The sequence below is a fragment of the Saccostrea echinata genome, unplaced genomic scaffold (genome assembly GCF_033153115.1).
Source record: "Saccostrea echinata isolate AGI-Se365-2 ecotype Australia unplaced genomic scaffold, CSIRO_AGI_Sech_v1 ptg000001l, whole genome shotgun sequence".
Taxonomy (NCBI): domain Eukaryota; kingdom Metazoa; phylum Mollusca; class Bivalvia; order Ostreida; family Ostreidae; genus Saccostrea; species Saccostrea echinata.
The window spans coordinates 31,788,980-31,807,376 of NW_026889750.1; the positions used below are offsets into that span (position 1 = coordinate 31,788,980).

Here is an 18,397-nt window from a genome sequence, read left to right on the forward strand (position 1 = left end):
CAGAGAGAATCATGATGCTAGTTTATTGTAAAAAAGTCTCTTATTTCTCCTCCTTTTCTTTACTTCATTATTAAGTATAGTGTATCTGTCTTTCAATTCTTGTTTTTTTGCTCATCTTCACAGCTAATTATCTGCTGCTTAAGAAGCTTCCTTTCCTCTACCAGCTTCATGAGCTACCAGTAAGCCATTCTCCATCTAATGTTTCTTTCTTTTCCCTAGGTTCTCATCACATGTGTCTCTCCACTTGTCTTTGATGGAGTTCAGTGTTCTTCAAGGAATGTCTCTAGGCAGACATTCTTAAAAGTCTTCAATCTGCTTTACAGGGTGATGGCAAAGGTCTCCCTTGTGTATTTTTTCTTTCATTCTCTGGGTGTTTAACTTGATGTGTGGTCTGTTAGTTGTCCTTCAATGCTTTCAACGTGACTTTGATGGTACCCAGCGCTAGGTGGTGGTCTGAAGCTACATCAGCCCCTCTTGTTGGACATGTGTCAAGGAGGCTGGGTCTTCACTTCCTAGAGACAGTGGTGAAGTCTATCTGATTCCTGGTTTTTTTCATCAGGGGAAACCCAAGTTCTTTGTGGATGTTTTTAGATGGTAGACACTTCCTGCTATCACCAGGTCATTGAATGCACAAAAATCTGTGAACAACTCTCCATTCTCATTCATGTCCTCGAGTACTTGGGTGCCCATATAATGAGTTCTTTCAGAGAGTTGTCTGCACCTACCTTGACATTCCCAGTTTGCACGTTCCAGGTCCCTGTCCTTGTTACTGCTTTCATCATCAGGAAATTTTTTGGCTGACTGGTTTCCATATAGCTTTCACCAGTCTGTGTCTTACGACTTTAGATGAGGTATCTCCCTGAATTGAGTGCTGGATTTTTGCTGTTGTTCTGGTATCTGTAATGGAGAGATTTTATATGGTAGGGCTGCTAACCTATGCATAACACCCTGGACCCGTAGAACCATTGGTTTGCTGTTGGAGGTTTCCTTCCGCTAGCCCAGTTCCAGTTGGAGATTCACCTTTTGCCACTGCCACTCAGGTACCAAATTATTTCCAGGGCCACCAACACAGAGGTGTGACATGTGACTAGCTGGCAGAACCTATTTTAAAAAATATGCTCTCAAAACAAGGAAGTTTCCAAACAAGAAATTAACAGATGTATGCCAGGACCATAGTTTATTTTTTTATAGATCTAAGGAAGGTTAAGGTAATGTATGCCCAATAAAATTCTGCTTCAAGGAAGTTCTCCAAGCTCTTCTTTCAATTTTTTTTATTGGGGGTGGGGGATTTATTCCTTTATAAATTGTCTAGGGTATTTGCAGCATATTACATTGATATTTCAAAAGCATTGGGGGGGGGGGGGGGCTAAAAAACTGAATATTTTTGTTTGAAACTGAAACTGAATATTATGTAACTTGAATCAACAATATTTTCCTATTTAAGTAGAAGTCCTTCACTCAAGATAATTACCTCAGATAATTATAGAGCTATGAGAGGCATCCTTATCTTCCTCTGCCTTTCACTTTGACAAGTGAAGTTTTACATGTTTCCTGGCTCCGAGGCCATAAAACTTAGATGAGCTCACTTTTTTTATCTCAGTCTCACTTTTACCAAAGGAATTAATAGTGGAAAAGTGAACAATTTTGAATCTATACTACCCGAGAATGTTTCCATATAATTATGATTAATTGCAGCCTTGCTGTTCTTAAAACGATTTTTAAAGATTTTTTTTTTTATACATGTATATTTCAATGTAAAACATTTATCTCTTTTTTTTTTTTTTGTAGCCCCACCTTGACCCTGGGGGTCGTGATTGGAATAATTTAAAATCTACAGGAATCCTTCACATAAGTTTTGTCTTTTCTAATCCAGTAGATCTTGAGAAGAAGATTTTTAAAGATTTTTCTTATATATTTCAATGTTCAACTTTGATCCATTATTGTGGCCCCACTCTAACCCTGGGGTGTCATGATTGAATAGTGTAGAATCTTCCCTTCCTCAGGAAACTTCCACATAAGTTTTTACCTTTTGTCCCACTAGTTTTGAGAAGATGATTTTTAAAGATTTTTCTTATATATTTCAAAATAAAACTTTCATCCCCTATTGAGGCCCCGACCTAACCCCAGGGGTCATGATTTGAATAATTTAGAATCTATAATCCCTCAGGAAGCTTCAACATAAGTTTTACCTTTTGTGGCCCTGTGGCTTTTGAAAAGATTTTTCCTATTTATTTCAAAGTAAAAATTTCATCCCCTATTGTTGCCCCACCCCAACCCTGGGGGTCATGATTTGAACAAATTAGATTCTACACTTCCTCAGGAAGCTTCCACCATAGTTTTACCTTTTGTGGCCCAGTGGTTCTCGAGAAGAAGATTATTAAATGACCCCATCTTATTTCTGCCTTTTCTTCATTATCTCCCCTTGGCAGCAGGCTTGGCCCTTCTTTTGAACAATTTAGAATTCCCTTTACCCACGATTGTTGTGTGCCAATTTGGTACGTACCTTACCTACTGATAATTTTTCGAGATATTCTTAATTTAAGATTATAGTACCATCAGATGTTCGTAGACAAAAAATCAACATGCATTACCAGGGGTTTTGAAAAGATATCAATTGATGAAAATTCTTGTATAATTCAAAGACAAAATTACAAAAATTACTCAACATATATTCTAAATGTTTTGTTTATCCAAACCTGTTTTAGAAGGAGTGTATAATAGCATATGTAGACATAAAAATGTACAACACAGTTCCTTTAAGTATTGGAACTCTTCAACTCCAGGGAAAAATACAATAAAGTTCAAACTACGTTGCGTATGTCCTTAAAATTGGCCCAGTGGTTCTTGAGAAGAATTCAAAATGGACAGACAGACAGCTAGATGGACGGATGGACAGCTAGACGGACGGACAATGGGTGATCAGAAAAGCTCACTTGAACTTTGAGCTCAGGTGAGCTAAAAAGTAAACAGAAAGTTACCTGTTGATACCTCAGTGCATGTTTTACAGGTAACAGGTTGTTTGTAATCAAAAGGCTTAACGTGATTGGTCAAGAGATAAGAAAAACAATCAGGATTTTATATTTTCCCCAAGACATCACTAGCTGCAGTCAGTCTGTACAAAAAAAAAAAAAAAACGAGAAGTTTGTCAGGGGTCCCATGGCCATGAGTGGACACCAGGCATGGTGAGGATGGTTAGGTCTAAAAATGTAGGAATAGGGATAACAGAGGGCATGATAGATAAATGGACAGGTATAAAAATGTCGTCGATCTTTGTTTTGAAAATGCAGGTATGAAAAAAACAAACCTTATATAAAGATCTGAATTTGATTTTACTTATTCACTGGTAGATATTAGCAAGTGACTTCTTGTTGAAATGCATACATACAGTTAAACTTCGGTCTCTCAAACATCAGTATCTTGAATACCATAGATATGTATATGTAATATGGAAGTCCCAACAACTTATTACTTGAGTATTTTACCCTTGCTATTTCAAATCCTCAGATATCTCGAAGTTTTCTTGGTTCCACAGAGTTCAACATAATGAGGATAATTGCCACCTGAATCTGATTAACAATTAGGCCATCTTTAGAAAATTGTTTGGTTGCCCTCTCCAGACCTACTGGCTAAAAATGGCCCAACTCAAAACTTTTTTTTTATCTCCAAGAAGGAATTATTTTTTTATGCATTCCGGAATACAGATTTTGAAAATTCAGCATTGTATTTGAAATTTTCTTTGGAAAAAAAAAAATTCTCACCTACCTACCGACTCAATTTTATCATCCTGAGTCCAGAAAGGGCAAGCAAACATTATTTTAAAGTTGGCCTTATCATAAATATTTTTCTTTGCAGCTGTTAATGGTTATTGAATGTAATGTATTAAATGTGTGTGAGAGATTGTTGATTACTATATTCACGAGAAAAACTGTACCGTGTAACAAGTTAAGGCAGACAAAACAATATGGACTGTTTTGTACTATCTGTATTAAGGTTAAAACTTGGGTTACCACATTTCCCTTGTTTATTAGATTTTTTTTTATTTGAATATAACTTGAACAGTTATGGGGTATTTTAAATATCATTGACGGACATCACAAAGTAAGAATGTGTTCCATATTCTTTTAAGGCTACACTTTTATAGACATTCTAAATTACAGTAATCCATGTATGCTGGACATTTGAATAAAAACACATCCATCTCATAGTTTTTAAAATTTATTTTGTATGCTTAATTTGAATACTTAATAAATTTATAAATAAAGCTTCCAATTTCAAGATTAACAATTTGGACACATATACACACTAAATGACACTCAATGATTAGAGGAAGTAGACCATGCTCACACTAACTCCCATATCTCTACATGCAAAACATGTCTCAGTAATTTGTTCATGGTTAGCACTTTTTTTTATCACCTTGCATACTGGATGATTGAAAAAAAAAAAATTACTGGTATACCTTACACTAAAAAACACCAATGCAAATGCAAGGCGCTCTGAAGAAAATTAGTGTGTTAACAGTGCATCTAAAATAGTCCCTTTTTGATGAAAATGATGCGTTAATTACACTGTATTCAATATCACACGAACATTTTGTTCTAAATCCTCACTTCAGTTTACTAAGCTAAAAAATCTATCTAATAAGTGTTATTGTTGTTGTTATTGTTTTTTTTATTTATTATTTATTTCATTACTTAAAATTGTTCTAAACTATGATCATGAGATATTTTTTGTTTTTGTTCATCTGAAAATCTTTCAAGATTAACTAGAAAATGCTTGATACAATTGCAAAACCTTTTCAAAAATTAAGGAACACTTTGTCTCAATGACCCGTAGAATTATTTAAAAGCACCTGAAACTCTACAATATTTAGTTCTATGAAACATGTATCAGACTTGTTCATTTCTCACTTCGGCAGTCTAAAAAAACTCAAGGGTTATCTCCCTTAGAACATCATGCGTTTCCTAATTTTAAGCACCATTAAACTATTTTGATAAGTGTTTCAAAAGAAAAAAATAATAATAAACACCAATGCTCAGTAAATTGAAAAAAGAAACATCCATAGCATTAATATCCCTGCAGTAAATAAACCAAAGAAATGATTGGTAGATTTTTTACTATTGCACATAAGAAAAGAGGCCATTTCACTCCGAGCTTCACTAAAAACAAAGCACAGCTTCCACTTATTAAAATCAACTGCACAAACACAGTGTAAATAAAAAGATCCAAAAGGAGCTCCAGGAAAATGAATCAATGTTGAAATTGATTTGTTTCCTTTGCACCATCAATGTCCAAGTGTGCCATTGGTCAAAGTCAAATTGTACAATAATTTGTCAGGTGTTAAAATTTTGAAACCCTTAAATTATATATATCCTTAAATCTGATTTGCTTGGAGATCAGAAACCAAGATTTTGGTACCACAGTTATACAAAAGATGATTAAAACTAAGAGTGTTACTTATGTACAATTTCAAGAATTATGATGCTAGCCTTGGAGGATTTATAGATACAGAACAGACTTTCATCAAAGGTTCTGACAAAAAAATTCTCACATTTCCTCAATTAAAAATATCAACAACAGTGTGTGACTTCATATCCTGATGAAATTTAAAAGATTACAGCTAATGACATTTCTTGTTGGAATGCAATATTTAAACATAATGTATCCAACATGATTAACAAACATGGGTATACAGAAAACAAACACAACAAATACAGATCAGACTTGGCAGATAACATTTATATTATCATAACATTTCATTCAAGCCTTAATTTACAGCTTCAGTTATTTACAGCATTTACAGGTGCTCCTACACAGGTTGAACTTTATGAACTATTGACAGACAACAACACTGACAACCAAATGTATAGAATTTGAAAAACTATTGCACTTATCACAAATTGTGGGTGAAATTTTTTAACACAATAAAGAGGTTCTGATTAATAATAATCATACAATGGTCCACAAAAGTATAACACCATCTAAGTCTGTAGAATCAAGAGATTCACTAAAAACAGGAGCTGTGGAAAATCAAGCAGAAAATACACAAAATCCATGAAAGCCAACTTCTCAAACATTGTTTTGACATGTTGTCTTTGAAATTAAGGAACAGATTTTATTTTGTAAAACATGATAAGAGTTAAATCTAAATCCAACACTTCCAGGATCAATTTTAAGGTGTTAAACTATGAGTGGCCAATGTATAGACGCCCAAATACCTGTGCAGATTTAACATGCTGGATACACATACATAACTTTATCCATAAAATAATTGGTTCCCTATCAGTCTATCTAAATGCCAAAAAATAATTAATACAACAGATCTAATTCTGAATTAAAAAGCCCAATCTATACGAAGTTTTATCCAAGTGCATGAACAATAATACACAAAAAAATTGTGTAGTTATATCTTTACAATATACATATGTACAATTTGATATAATATTAAATAATTACAAAATAATTAAGTAGTTCTATGATTTGGCTTTGCATCATACGATTCCTTCCATGAAACTTGTGTCCAAATTCTGAATCAGTGTCCTAATAAATCCCATTTCTTTACGTGTATTTTCAAATATCGTATGAGGGTCTATGCATTCACAGCGTAAACAGTTTGGTGCCATCACCATTGCTAGGTTATTCACATCCATTTTGGTCGTTTTGGAATTTTCCTCAGCAGCAAACACCTATTAAGTATACATGTATCAACATATGTGGTTGATTTTAGATGCTAAGAAATACTAAAATTGTCTTACAGTTAAAGAGACAAATCTTTGTACAGTAATGTAGAATCCTTCTCTAGAACAAATGAAAGACTACATCTATTTTTATCCAGATTTAAACACAAAGACTATGTGAAAAAAAGTCAATTTGTCAAATTATATTAATTTCAACATTCCAGAAGAATATCTTATCAATACTATTCCCTTTTTCAGTGTTATAAGTCATTTCAATATATACCTGCAGAAATCGGATGAGATAAGCTAAGACCAATCTGTTGATATCAGGAAGTTTACTGACAACATCAATGGCTGCCTCAGGATTCTGGTAATTCAGTATACATTGTTCATAGAACTCGGCAGGAATGAGGGGTTCATAAAGTTCTCTGTACCAGAGCTTGAGAAGTGAGGCAGGGATGTGGGGATCAACACAGTCAGTAGGGAGGGACCACTGGTCACACTTCAACTTCAGGGCGTTCACTTCGTCTATATCACCGGGAACTCTGTAATAAAAGGCACAACAATGACCTACTCATACTTCAAGCTATTTATAAAATTTCAACATTGATGGAAACAATAAATAGGGAAAAACATATAGCCTGCTTGGACTCATACAAGTTTAAATTTTAAAATTATTTTTTTTATTGTTAATGTAGATTTTTCATTGAAGCAACTCCCTCATTATTTATAAATGACAACCATTAGTTACTTTAATTCAAAAGATACACAGTAAATCTAGCAGTGATCAATGTATTATAATTACTACAAATAGTTCCTGTTACCTAAATATTCCTTCAGTCTGTGCTCCATTATATCTCAGTACTTCCTCGGACAGAGCTGTCTGTATCCATGGCAACTTTCGATCAGGAAATCTCTCTTTCTGTAGAAGCATGATGTCATCAAGGGAACTCCCAAACATGGAGGGGGAAAAGACAGATTTCTAAAAACAAATACAAAATATTATCATATTGTTCTCCATAAACACCAAAATAAAATGCCCTTTCTTACCTAAAGAAGGATAAAACAGAAAATGAAATATGGTTGAGGCACAGATTGTTCTTATAACAACCATACTTTCTAGCATGTTTGAAGTTTTGTTGTGTGTGTGTATGTGTTTTAAATAGAGCATTGTTTATGAAGTACACATATATCAGTTATCAAAATAATTTTACAGCATTGTCACACTTGTGTTTTGTCGGCTAGCTTGCAGTATGATAACCTTCTGACATAGTAACTGCTAAGTATCCAAGAGGAACACATTATCCTGGTATTCACATAAATAAATACGGAAAGTAAACACAGCAATCTCTAGCAGAAGAGGAGATTAGGACATGGGGATACACAAGTATATACAAACATGGAAACTATTCCTAAGAACAGCTGTACTCACTTTGGCCTGTTCAATTTCATCCACGTTTGGTTTACGCTGGCCTTTCTTTGGACCACTGGCCATGATTTTCTCTAACCTTCTCTGACACTGCAGGGCAAAATGACTCAATGGTGTCTGTAGATAAATCACATCAATTTGATGTCAAAGAAGCAGATCAAAAATGGACTTTGGAAATTACACAAATCTAGGCTACATATTTCAAGAACAGGAGCTATATGTACACTACTTTTAAAAAGCCTTAAAACTCTATAAATCCATTAACAAATCTTCAATTTATTTTAATTATTCCTCAAAAATGTTTATAAATTCCATATTAAAAGACTTAAAACTTTTTTTATGGTACAGAAGTGCAAAAATGTGTACCAGTAGTATATATATAAGTTTAAAATGATACAGAAAGTTCACAACACAGGATTTTTTAAGACAATAATTATTGCTTACCTCTGTTGTTATGATGTTATTGGACTCGTCCAGGTGTTTGGCAATAATACCCTCCAAGTATCCACTGAATTTGGTGGAAGGAGGGAAAAAGTAGAGACAGATTGCAATCATTTCCCAGCCTCTCTGTAGACTGTCACTGCAACCATAGGTAACAGAGATATATATTAAACTTACTGTATTCAACATTTAGGTATAGGATATGGTCATTGTCTGTTCAAATCCTGATTTCTATTTCAGTTCATGAATGAGGTGATTACTGTCTGAATTATAGTCAGATTTCTTATGATGGAAAACCTTGCTTTTGCAGTTTTGCTGGATGAACAGTTCATTTTCCATATTTCAAAAAAAAAACATGTGTATGTTCTTAGCTGATTTAACAAGCCAAGTGCACTTTGTAGATAAGAGAATTGATAAAAGAAATTCCAGCACCATCTATTACTCATTGTTAGTCGGGACAGACATATTGATTCTGAAATTATCAGACTCAACAGCAGTACTTTTTCTCATTTCTTTCTTTGGAATAAAGCAAACCTCATTGATTTTTTTTCCCTGCAAACTTTTTCTTTAAAAATCAGACCAGTCAATGTACCTGGTACCTGTTACTTAATGCATGTAAGACAGTCCACCTCTGAACTTCTTGTTATTTTAGTGTCAAATAAAGTTTCATAACTTAGAACAGCCTTCACAAAGGACACTATATGTATGTTCAATGTTAACATGATGTGTAATTTGACAAAATTTAAATCTGATGTGTATGTAGGTGATCTGAACATGAAGATGTCTGGGTTCTGAACACTACGTACCTTTTTCTATTCTCTGTAGTCTGTTTACACAGTTGCATGTATATTTCGTCCCTGAGGTTGACGATGCTCCACCCCTTACTGATGATCTCCTGGGCGGCCTGCATCTGGGTCAGTCGAGCTTTTCTGTCTCCCATGTATATTTGGATCAGTGAATATGTTAAGGAAAGCTAGGTCTAGCTACTTATTAGTGTACAATAACTTTTACTACTCTAACAAGAAAAGAAAAGACAAAGAAAACTTGATCTGTTTCTGCACTGGATGTGTCACAGTAATTGTATATTGTACAATTACAAGAGGTGCACATTACATGTATCACTTAATTTCCTAAAATCAGCTGGAAATTGTTTAATTTACAATTTTTCAAGGAAGTTCACAAACAAATATACATTTACATTGAATTTTCCTAACACTCACTTATTCAGACCATGCAGTTTTATAAAGCAAAAGTTTGAAAATCTGTACTTTATAAATACTGTGGTATCAATTCAACCAAATAAACAGACCTCAAGTGACCAGTAGCTTAGACTGAAATAGATTATGAGAAATTACAGCAAAAATAATAATTTGACCTTGTATTGACACATATGTTACTAGAAATTACATGTATTCGAGTTGTAAGTTACATTATTATTGAACAGGATGGAGATATTCTCTCTGTACTTTAGCTATAACCATGGCTAATACATTCTCTGTTTGAAAATAATCATATAACTGCATTAAAGGCTTTCAGCAACAATGCATGATTTAAGTGTAAAATTTCCATCTATGATTACACAAAATTCCTTTTTAGCATGTTTATAGCAAGTTGAACTTTGGTATCTCGAACCCGGATATTTCGAACACTACGGATGTGTAAAGAAATTTGGAAGTCCTAAGCTTTTTTTTAAAAAGCATTTTACTCTTTACTTTCAATATCTTGAACCCTCGGATATATCTCAGTTTTTTTTCTTGGTCCCATTGAGTCTGAGATCATGAAGTTTGACTGTATTTGCAAGTTAATAAGATCATTTTCTTAATGACGAAAAAAAAACAAAAATAATAATAACTCATTTTTAAGCAAATCCCAGTAAGACTGATTATCTAATATATCTTTGGTATTATGGAATGTTGTGGATGACTCCTACAGAACAAGACATGCTCTCTATGCAATAAGAAGGATATGTTTGAAGACTTCACAAGCCTCTTTCTTTACTGCTTTGTCATCTGTTCTCAAGATGGGCTTCTGTATGGGGTCCTGTAAAACACAGAGGAATGATCCAGATTATAAGCAGATTACAGAGGATCCTAAAAACTATAGTCAGGAATGACATCAATAGGAGTAGATTACTGTAAATCTGTACAAGAATACACTGGGAAACAGAAAACTCAAAAAATAAAGCACATACTGCTAAGGATACGTGGAAGGAACCTGTAGAACATTTAGTGATCAAGCTCTCCAGAGAAAGAGAGTTAATTCAATACGGAGTCCATAAAAGGGAAAGTACAAAATGGACTTAAATGGTTCATAGAAATAGCACAGGACTAAGAACTCTGAAGGTTAATGAAATATTACTGGTACTCCATAGTAAACAGATGGTACCAGGAAACACATGCAGGGCACATGTATAATTTATATATCTATTTGTACATATACAATTGGAGTTCTTGGAAAAATCATCATAACAACTGAAACCAAAAGTTAGCATATTCATGTATTTATCAATCTGTATTAGCACATAACCTAGCTGATAAATGAATATTATACATTAGATAATTAATTCTTTAACCTACCAAAAACTTGTCTAGGCACAACCCCATTATCATTAAGATTAAACATATGAATGCATGTTACAAAATAATTATATACCACTCAAAACGTAACTTTTTTTCACGTAGGTATTCCCTGGCCCTTAAAATAGCCCATGACAAGGTATGCTATGAATCAGTGTCTCTTGTTTCTAAGTGTGCACATGCTTGAAAGGCGTTTTCACCTTGTTTTCTGATAAGTATAATCCACAGTCATTTTTCCTTTATATTATGTAAATCTTATCAAGATTTATTGCTATAAAAACTTGAATATACTTAAAGCATGCATAAATTACTTCAAATATATTGCATATTTTTTGAGTGGTGTTAATGTTTGTTGTAGAGCTTAACGGAAAGTGACTAAGAACAACGTATAAAAATTAATAATTGAGGTACTTGAAAAAGGGAGAAAACATTTTAAAAGTCCAATACGATAATCACCACCTGACTGAAACCATGATGTAATTAAGGAATTCCTTTATTTTACGTAAATAGAAATACTTTAGACAGAAATAAATTTGTAGGCAGAAAACTGTGGAATGTGCAAAATTTGTGACCTTACATATGTATTCATGTACCTACACAGGAATAAATATATTGATTTAAATATCAAACAACATTTTAAAAATCATGCATGAGAAACAAAATGCCAATAATTGCCATGTACTAATTTGCCTAGTTTCCAGCCCTGAGTACTGTTAGAACGTTAGTAAAACTTACACTGATAAACGTTTCTTCTTTAGTAGGTTCAAATTCCAACAACTCAATGTAATCCTCCTCCGTTTCAAAATTAAAACAATGACACAGCGAGCTCAGAAAGTTACTCATGATCTGACCCCTGGCATCGTCAGAATCTCCAGCCCCAAGGAGGAAGGTAAGATACGAGCCCACTTTTTACACACACAAATCATAAAGTGTTTCCTCTGAATCAGGAAGGAATTCACAGTGTCATCCCTAGCATGATACGATCAGTACAAATTTATATTTCCAGTTATGGGGTCACAATGCTCACATCTAACCTTTGCATATACCACTAACATTAAATCCATAATGCTATAATAGCAATGCAAATTACTTCATACTCATTAATCTACAAAATATCACATCACTGCTATAACAATAAAATCACTTAGAATTTGTTGGCTTACAGCTAATGGTAACTCAAGTTTAACTCAGGAGATTCCCCATGCTAGCACAGCAATCATTAAAACCGACTTCATTTGATTATTAATACATGTAGCTATATAGGTGAGATCTCATCACCATCTGTCCCACTCAAGGAGTTACAATCTACACATGACTCCCCAACTCATTAGTGTGTAACTATGTGTCATCACTTTAATAAACAATGGATGATAACCATACAGAGCAGGTAATGTGTCTCCACAATTACCAGATTGCTGGTATTCAGCCTTCAACAATCGATAGGGCACCAGATTAATTACTCACAGAAAAAAAGACATAGCTCTGAGTTCTCATTATGTCACAATAGTTCACCCATTCAATTAAGTCATTGATTTTACAACTCCTACTCATAAATCCAGACACAAACTTTCCATTCCACTTGAAAGGGTTCATCCTTGACCTTTAACCTTTTCAAACTACCTGTGGAACAGGTGCTATCATTTCTAAAAGTTGCTAGTTTTCTATTTTTAAAATTGAGTTCTGGAATTTCCTGATGAAATGACTCTCAAAACATAATTCAAAATAATTGGTGCAAATACACAATTGATTCAGTACTCATCTAAATAAATGCATTACACAACCTCTCTCGATTAATCAAGCTTCAGAAGTGAGATGATTCATACAAAAGTGTTGTATGGGTTTTATTATATTGATGAATTTCATTACACAGTGATATTTTTACCTTGGACCAGATCAGCATGTGTTCAAATGAAATCTTTTTTCCAAACAGTCCCTTCTTGTGGCGGTTCATGTAGTTCTCAATATCCGAGTCCGATGGCAGTTTCTGTTTCTGTGACAGTGGGCTCGCAGACCGTATAGGTGGCGCTGTACCTGCTCGATTCTACAAGATAAAACAGTAAGATATGAATCCTTCTTACGTATAAATGTTTCCAAATACCAAAACTATAAAAGTTGTCTTTATTTACCTTTTCATTAAATCCCTGTCAGACAGGTTTGTGAAATCCTGTTGTTATTTGATGCATCATAATGAATAATACAGGTGTTTGACATATTGCTTCATGTATAGTCTACTGTATGTAGGTGGTTTATAGATTTCATATAAATGATGGGTGGAGGAGACATAATTAACATGAACAAATATCCTATCACTAGTCAATGGAAAGGAATAATTTAAGAATCTCTCCTTTTTTCACACTTGAAGAGAAAGCTCTGCTGGTATTTTGATAGATTTTATTCAAACAAAATTCATTATCTGAAAATCACAGATTATGAACAAGAGGCCCATGTGCCACATTGCTCACCTGAGCACTTTGGCTAGGAAAAAGCAGAAATTAGTTCAGTATTGAAAAGTTTAAATATAAAAGTGGTTCAGGGGGGGGGGGGGGGGGGGGGGGAGGGGGTTGATTTGAACAAACTTGAATCTACACCACCTGGGGATGCTTTTGAATTAATATGACTAAATAATAATGGCTTTGCTGTTCTTAAAAAAAAAATTTTTATTGACATATCCTTTATATTCCTCTGTATAACTACGATTCCCTGTTATGGCCCCTCTATACTCCTGGGGGTTCATGATTTGAACAATTTTGAGTCTACATTACCTGAGGAAGCTTTTATTCATTATGCCCAGTCATGGCCTTGCTGTTCTTAAGAATAAGATTTTGAAAGATTTTTCCCATGTAAAACTTTGATCGCCCACTGTGGCCCCACCTTACCTCTGGGGGTCATGATTTGAAATAACTTGAATCTACACTACCTGAGGACGCTTCCATATAAATATGACCAGTCATAGTTTTGCTGTTCTTGAGATGATTTTTATAAAGATTTTCCCTATCTGTATTCCTATGTAAAACTTTGATCACCCACTGTGGCCCCACCCTATCCCCAGGGGTCATGATTTGAACAAACTTGAATCTACACTACCTGAGGATGCTTCCATATAAATATGACCAATCATGGCCTTGCTGTTCTTGAGAAGAAGATTTTTAAAGATTTTCCCTTTGTATTCCTATGTAAAACTTTGATCACCCACTGTGGCCCCACGCTATCCCTGGGGGTCATGATTTGAACAAATTTGAATCAACACTGCCTGAGGATGATTCCACACAAGTTTCATATTTTCTAGCACAGTGGTTCTTGAGAAGAAGATTTTTAAATGATGCCATTAATTTTTCACGAATTAGTAATTATCTCCCCTTGGAAGAAGGCATGGCCATTCATTTGAACAAACATGAATCCCCTTTACCCAAGGATACTTTGTGGCAAGTTTGCTTGAAATTGGCCCAGTGGTTCTTGAGAAGAAGATGAAAATGTGAAAAGTTTACAATGATGACAACAGACAAATTTCGATCAGAAAAGCTCACTCGAGCCTTTGGCTGAGGTGAGCTAAAAACCAGATAGATTTAAAAAGAAGCTGATGCTGTGATTAAACCTTCTCTCTCTCTCTCTTTCACTCTCTCTTGTTTATGCTATTTGTTAAAAGTTTCCTCTTTCAGGGCTGAGTGAGACTATTCAATTTAACATTTACTTGTCTATTTTTAAAATATCCCTATGTTGTGGCTTGGTGAGATATCACTGGTCTGCTGTATATAGTCCATTATTATACTTTCATGTTAAATACTAAAATCTGATTGGTTTAGACACATTTAACAATCCGTAATATTACCCTCAGCGTTAGCAACACACTTGACAACGGGTAACATTACGAAAATATCACATGCATTCAAATCATGCGCGTACGCTTCACCGTAGAATTCTCAAAACGTCGGTTGTGCGTTTAAAAGAAGCCTAATAAACGACGTCAATAAAAGCTTGCGTCCGATGTAGCTTACTTGAAAAAGACGAACGACAGACGAAACATCCTTGCGAGTGCAAACTTTAGGTGATAAAGGACTTTTTGAGTAGCAAACAAATAATAAAGAGGTTGGTAAATCTTTTACGAAGCTTTCCTATTGAGAAAAATAGAAGCGGGGAGTTTGAAAGCTTTCTAAGCGTGAAGTTAACGATGATCTCCGAATTTTTTAATGACATCCGAAATCAATAAGACATTCAGTATAATAAAATAAATAGTGCACGTTTTTGAGGGTAACAGTTGAAATTGACACCCCTCGGAAAACCATTGTCAACCTCCGCTGACGCGTGGGTTGACAATGGTTTTCCTTGGGGTGTCAATTTCAACTGTTACCCTCAAAAACGTGCACTATTTATATAATGTTCAATGGTCTATGAAGTGATGTTATAGTTGTGTTGACTGAATTATTGTCTGTTCCTCTGCCTGTAAATTGTCTAACACGTACCTATCTATTTAGTGATCTTATAAAAAGTCTTTGAAATGATACTGACATCTGTTTGTAAACAATCTAACACTGAACTATTTTTTCACTGATCCTGGACTGGGTCTGTGGGGGACATTGTAAACATTCAAAATTTATCTAAGTCACCTATACTTAGTCAAAATGAGAAACTATCTGTCTGTCTGTAAATAATGTTACATTTACCTAATGTTTACCTGTTTATAAAATAATTATATACTGAGACTAAGTAAGACATTGTCTGTCTGTCTGTAAAAAAAACAAATGTCTAGTGAGAAATCCTATAGTGGGACTGAGAAAAACATAATCTGTTTGTTTATAAAAAACATTAACATGTTTACTTTTAAGTGATCCTATACTGGGACTGAAACATTGTCTGTCTGTAAAAGACATTTACCTGTCTATTGAGTGACTTAATACTGGGACTGAGTGAAACATTGTCAGTCTGTCTGTAAACAATCTAATGTTTAACTGTCTATAAAATTATCCTATATACTGGGTCTGAATATTAAGGCCTTGTCTGGCCATATACCATACTGAGTCACAGATGTTGTCTGTGTGTCTCTAAAAAGCATATGCCTGTCTATTGAGTGACCCTATACTTGGACTGAGTGAGACATTGTCTGTGGGTCTATCTGTATAAAGATCCTTATATATATACCTGTCTATTGTGTGATCCTACACTTGGACTGAGTGAAACAGTGTCTTTGAGTCTATCTGTCTTAAGTCTTATATATACCTGTCTATTGAGTGATCCTATACTGGGACTGAGTGAAACATTGTCTGTGAGTCTATCTGTATAAAGACCCTTATATATATACCTGTCTATTGAGTGATCCTATACTGGGACTGAGTGAAACATTGTCTGTGAGTCTATCTGTATAAAGACCCTTATATATATACCTGTCTATTGAGTGATCCTATACTGGGACTGAGTGAGACATTGTCTGTGAGTCTATCTGTATAAAGAGCCTTATATATACCTGTCTACTGAGTGATCCTATACTGGGACTGAGTGGAACATTGTCTGTGAGTCTATCTGTATAAAGATGCTTATATATATACCTATTGAGTGATCCTATACTGGGACTGAGTGAAACATTGTCTGTGAGTCTATCTGTATAAAGAGCCTTATATATACCTGTCTATTGAGTGATCCTATACTGGGACTGAGGGAAACATTGTCTGTGAGCCTATCTGTGTAAAGAGCCTTATATATGTACCTGTCTATTGAGTGATCCTATACTGGGACTGAGTGAAACATTGTCTGTGAGTCTATCTGTATAAAGAGCCTTATATATACATGTCTATTGAGTGATCCTATACTGGGACTGAGTGAAACATTGTCTGTGAGTCTATCTGTATAAAGAGCCTTATATATACATGTCTATTGAGTGATCCTATACTGGGACTGAGTGAAACATTGTCTGTGAGTCTATCTGTGTAAAGAGCCTTATATATATACCTGTCTATTGAGTGATCCTATACTGGGACTGAGTGAAACATTGTCTGTGAGTCTATCTGTATAAAGAGTCTTATATATACATGTCTATTGAGTGATCCTATACTGGGACTGAGTGAAACATTGTCTGTGAGTCTATCTGTGTAAAGAGCCTTATATATATACCTGTCTATTGAGTGATCCTATACTGGGACTGAGTGAAACATTGTCTGTGAGTCTATCTGTATAAAGATGCTTATATATACCTATTGAGTGATCCTATACTGGGACTGAGTGAAACATTGTCTGTGAGTCTATCTGTATAAAGAGCCTTATATATACATGTCTATTGAGTGATCCTATACTGGGACTGAGAGAGACATTGTCTGTGAGTCTATCTGTATAAAGACCCTTATATATATACCTGTCTATTGAGTGATCCTATACTGGGACTGAGTGAGACATTCTCTGTGAGTCTATCTGTATAAAGACCCTTATATATATACCTGTCTATTGAGTGATCCTATACTGGGACTGAGAGAGACATTGTCTGTGAGTCTATCTGTATAAAGAGTCTTATATATACCTGTCTATTGAGTGATCCTATACTGGGACTGAGAGAGACATTGTCTGTGAGTCTATCTGTATAAAGATGCTTATATATATACCTATTGAGTGATCCTATACTGGGACTGAGAGAGACATTGTCTGTGAGTCTATCTGTATAAAGATGCTTATATATATACCTATTGAGTGATCCTATACTGGGACTGAGTGAAACATTGTCTGTGAGTCTATCTGTATAAATGGCCTTATATATACCTGTCTATTGAGTGATCCTATACTGGGACTGAGTGAAACATTAGCCTCAGATTGTGTAGGGACCACCATAGACGCCGGTCGCTGTTGAATTATGTCTGCAGTCATGGAGTGGCTCTTCTCGATCACTGGACTTCCAATACCTGTTTCATTCTTTTCCGGCTTCTTCCTTTTGAGTGAAGCATGATGGGATTCATACGACTCATGAAGGATTCGTTCGTGTAAAGGAGCACTGAAGAAATTACTGTTGATCTCATCCTCATCGAAACTCTGATTGAGTTCAACTGAAGAAAAGGACTAAAATATTACTATCTAAATACAAAACATTGAATTCTATATACAAAATGCTGAATTCTATATTGTTATCCGACAGAATCCCAGGAAGCCTGCGCCGGCTTTTATTTCTACTGATGTTATACTATAATATTATATAAGATTATTTTCATAATTTTCATTGTCTGAAAGGATGTCACATGATATTTGTTCTTTTTTGATACTGACAATGAAATATAAGAAGCATGCTTTTATCATTGTGACATAAT

At 34.6% G+C, this 18,397-nt stretch overlaps 1 protein-coding gene across 4 annotated transcripts in view; it reads right to left on the bottom strand.

Annotated features, from left to right (window-relative positions):
- Nucleotides 1-4,199: 4,199 nt before the first annotated feature.
- The window catches only part of LOC133189714 (rho GTPase-activating protein 39-like), a 60,489-nt gene continuing 46,291 nt past the window's right edge, over nucleotides 4,200-18,397 (bottom strand). For all 4 annotated transcript variants that reach the window (XM_061325129.1, XM_061325117.1, XM_061325124.1 and 1 more), the window contains 9 exons: nucleotides 17,859-18,139; nucleotides 13,006-13,164; nucleotides 10,523-10,587; nucleotides 9,354-9,509; nucleotides 8,551-8,686; nucleotides 8,110-8,223; nucleotides 7,502-7,659; nucleotides 6,961-7,222; nucleotides 4,200-6,686 (listed from right to left, as the gene is read on the bottom strand). In XM_061325129.1, coding sequence (XP_061181113.1) covers nucleotides 6,492-6,686; nucleotides 6,961-7,222; nucleotides 7,502-7,659; nucleotides 8,110-8,223; nucleotides 8,551-8,686; nucleotides 9,354-9,509; nucleotides 10,523-10,587; nucleotides 13,006-13,164; nucleotides 17,859-18,139 — 1,526 coding nt within the window. In that variant the 3' untranslated portion in view covers nucleotides 4,200-6,491. The remainder of the gene's footprint in view (nucleotides 6,687-6,960; nucleotides 7,223-7,501; nucleotides 7,660-8,109; nucleotides 8,224-8,550; nucleotides 8,687-9,353; nucleotides 9,510-10,522; nucleotides 10,588-13,005; nucleotides 13,165-17,858; nucleotides 18,140-18,397) is intronic.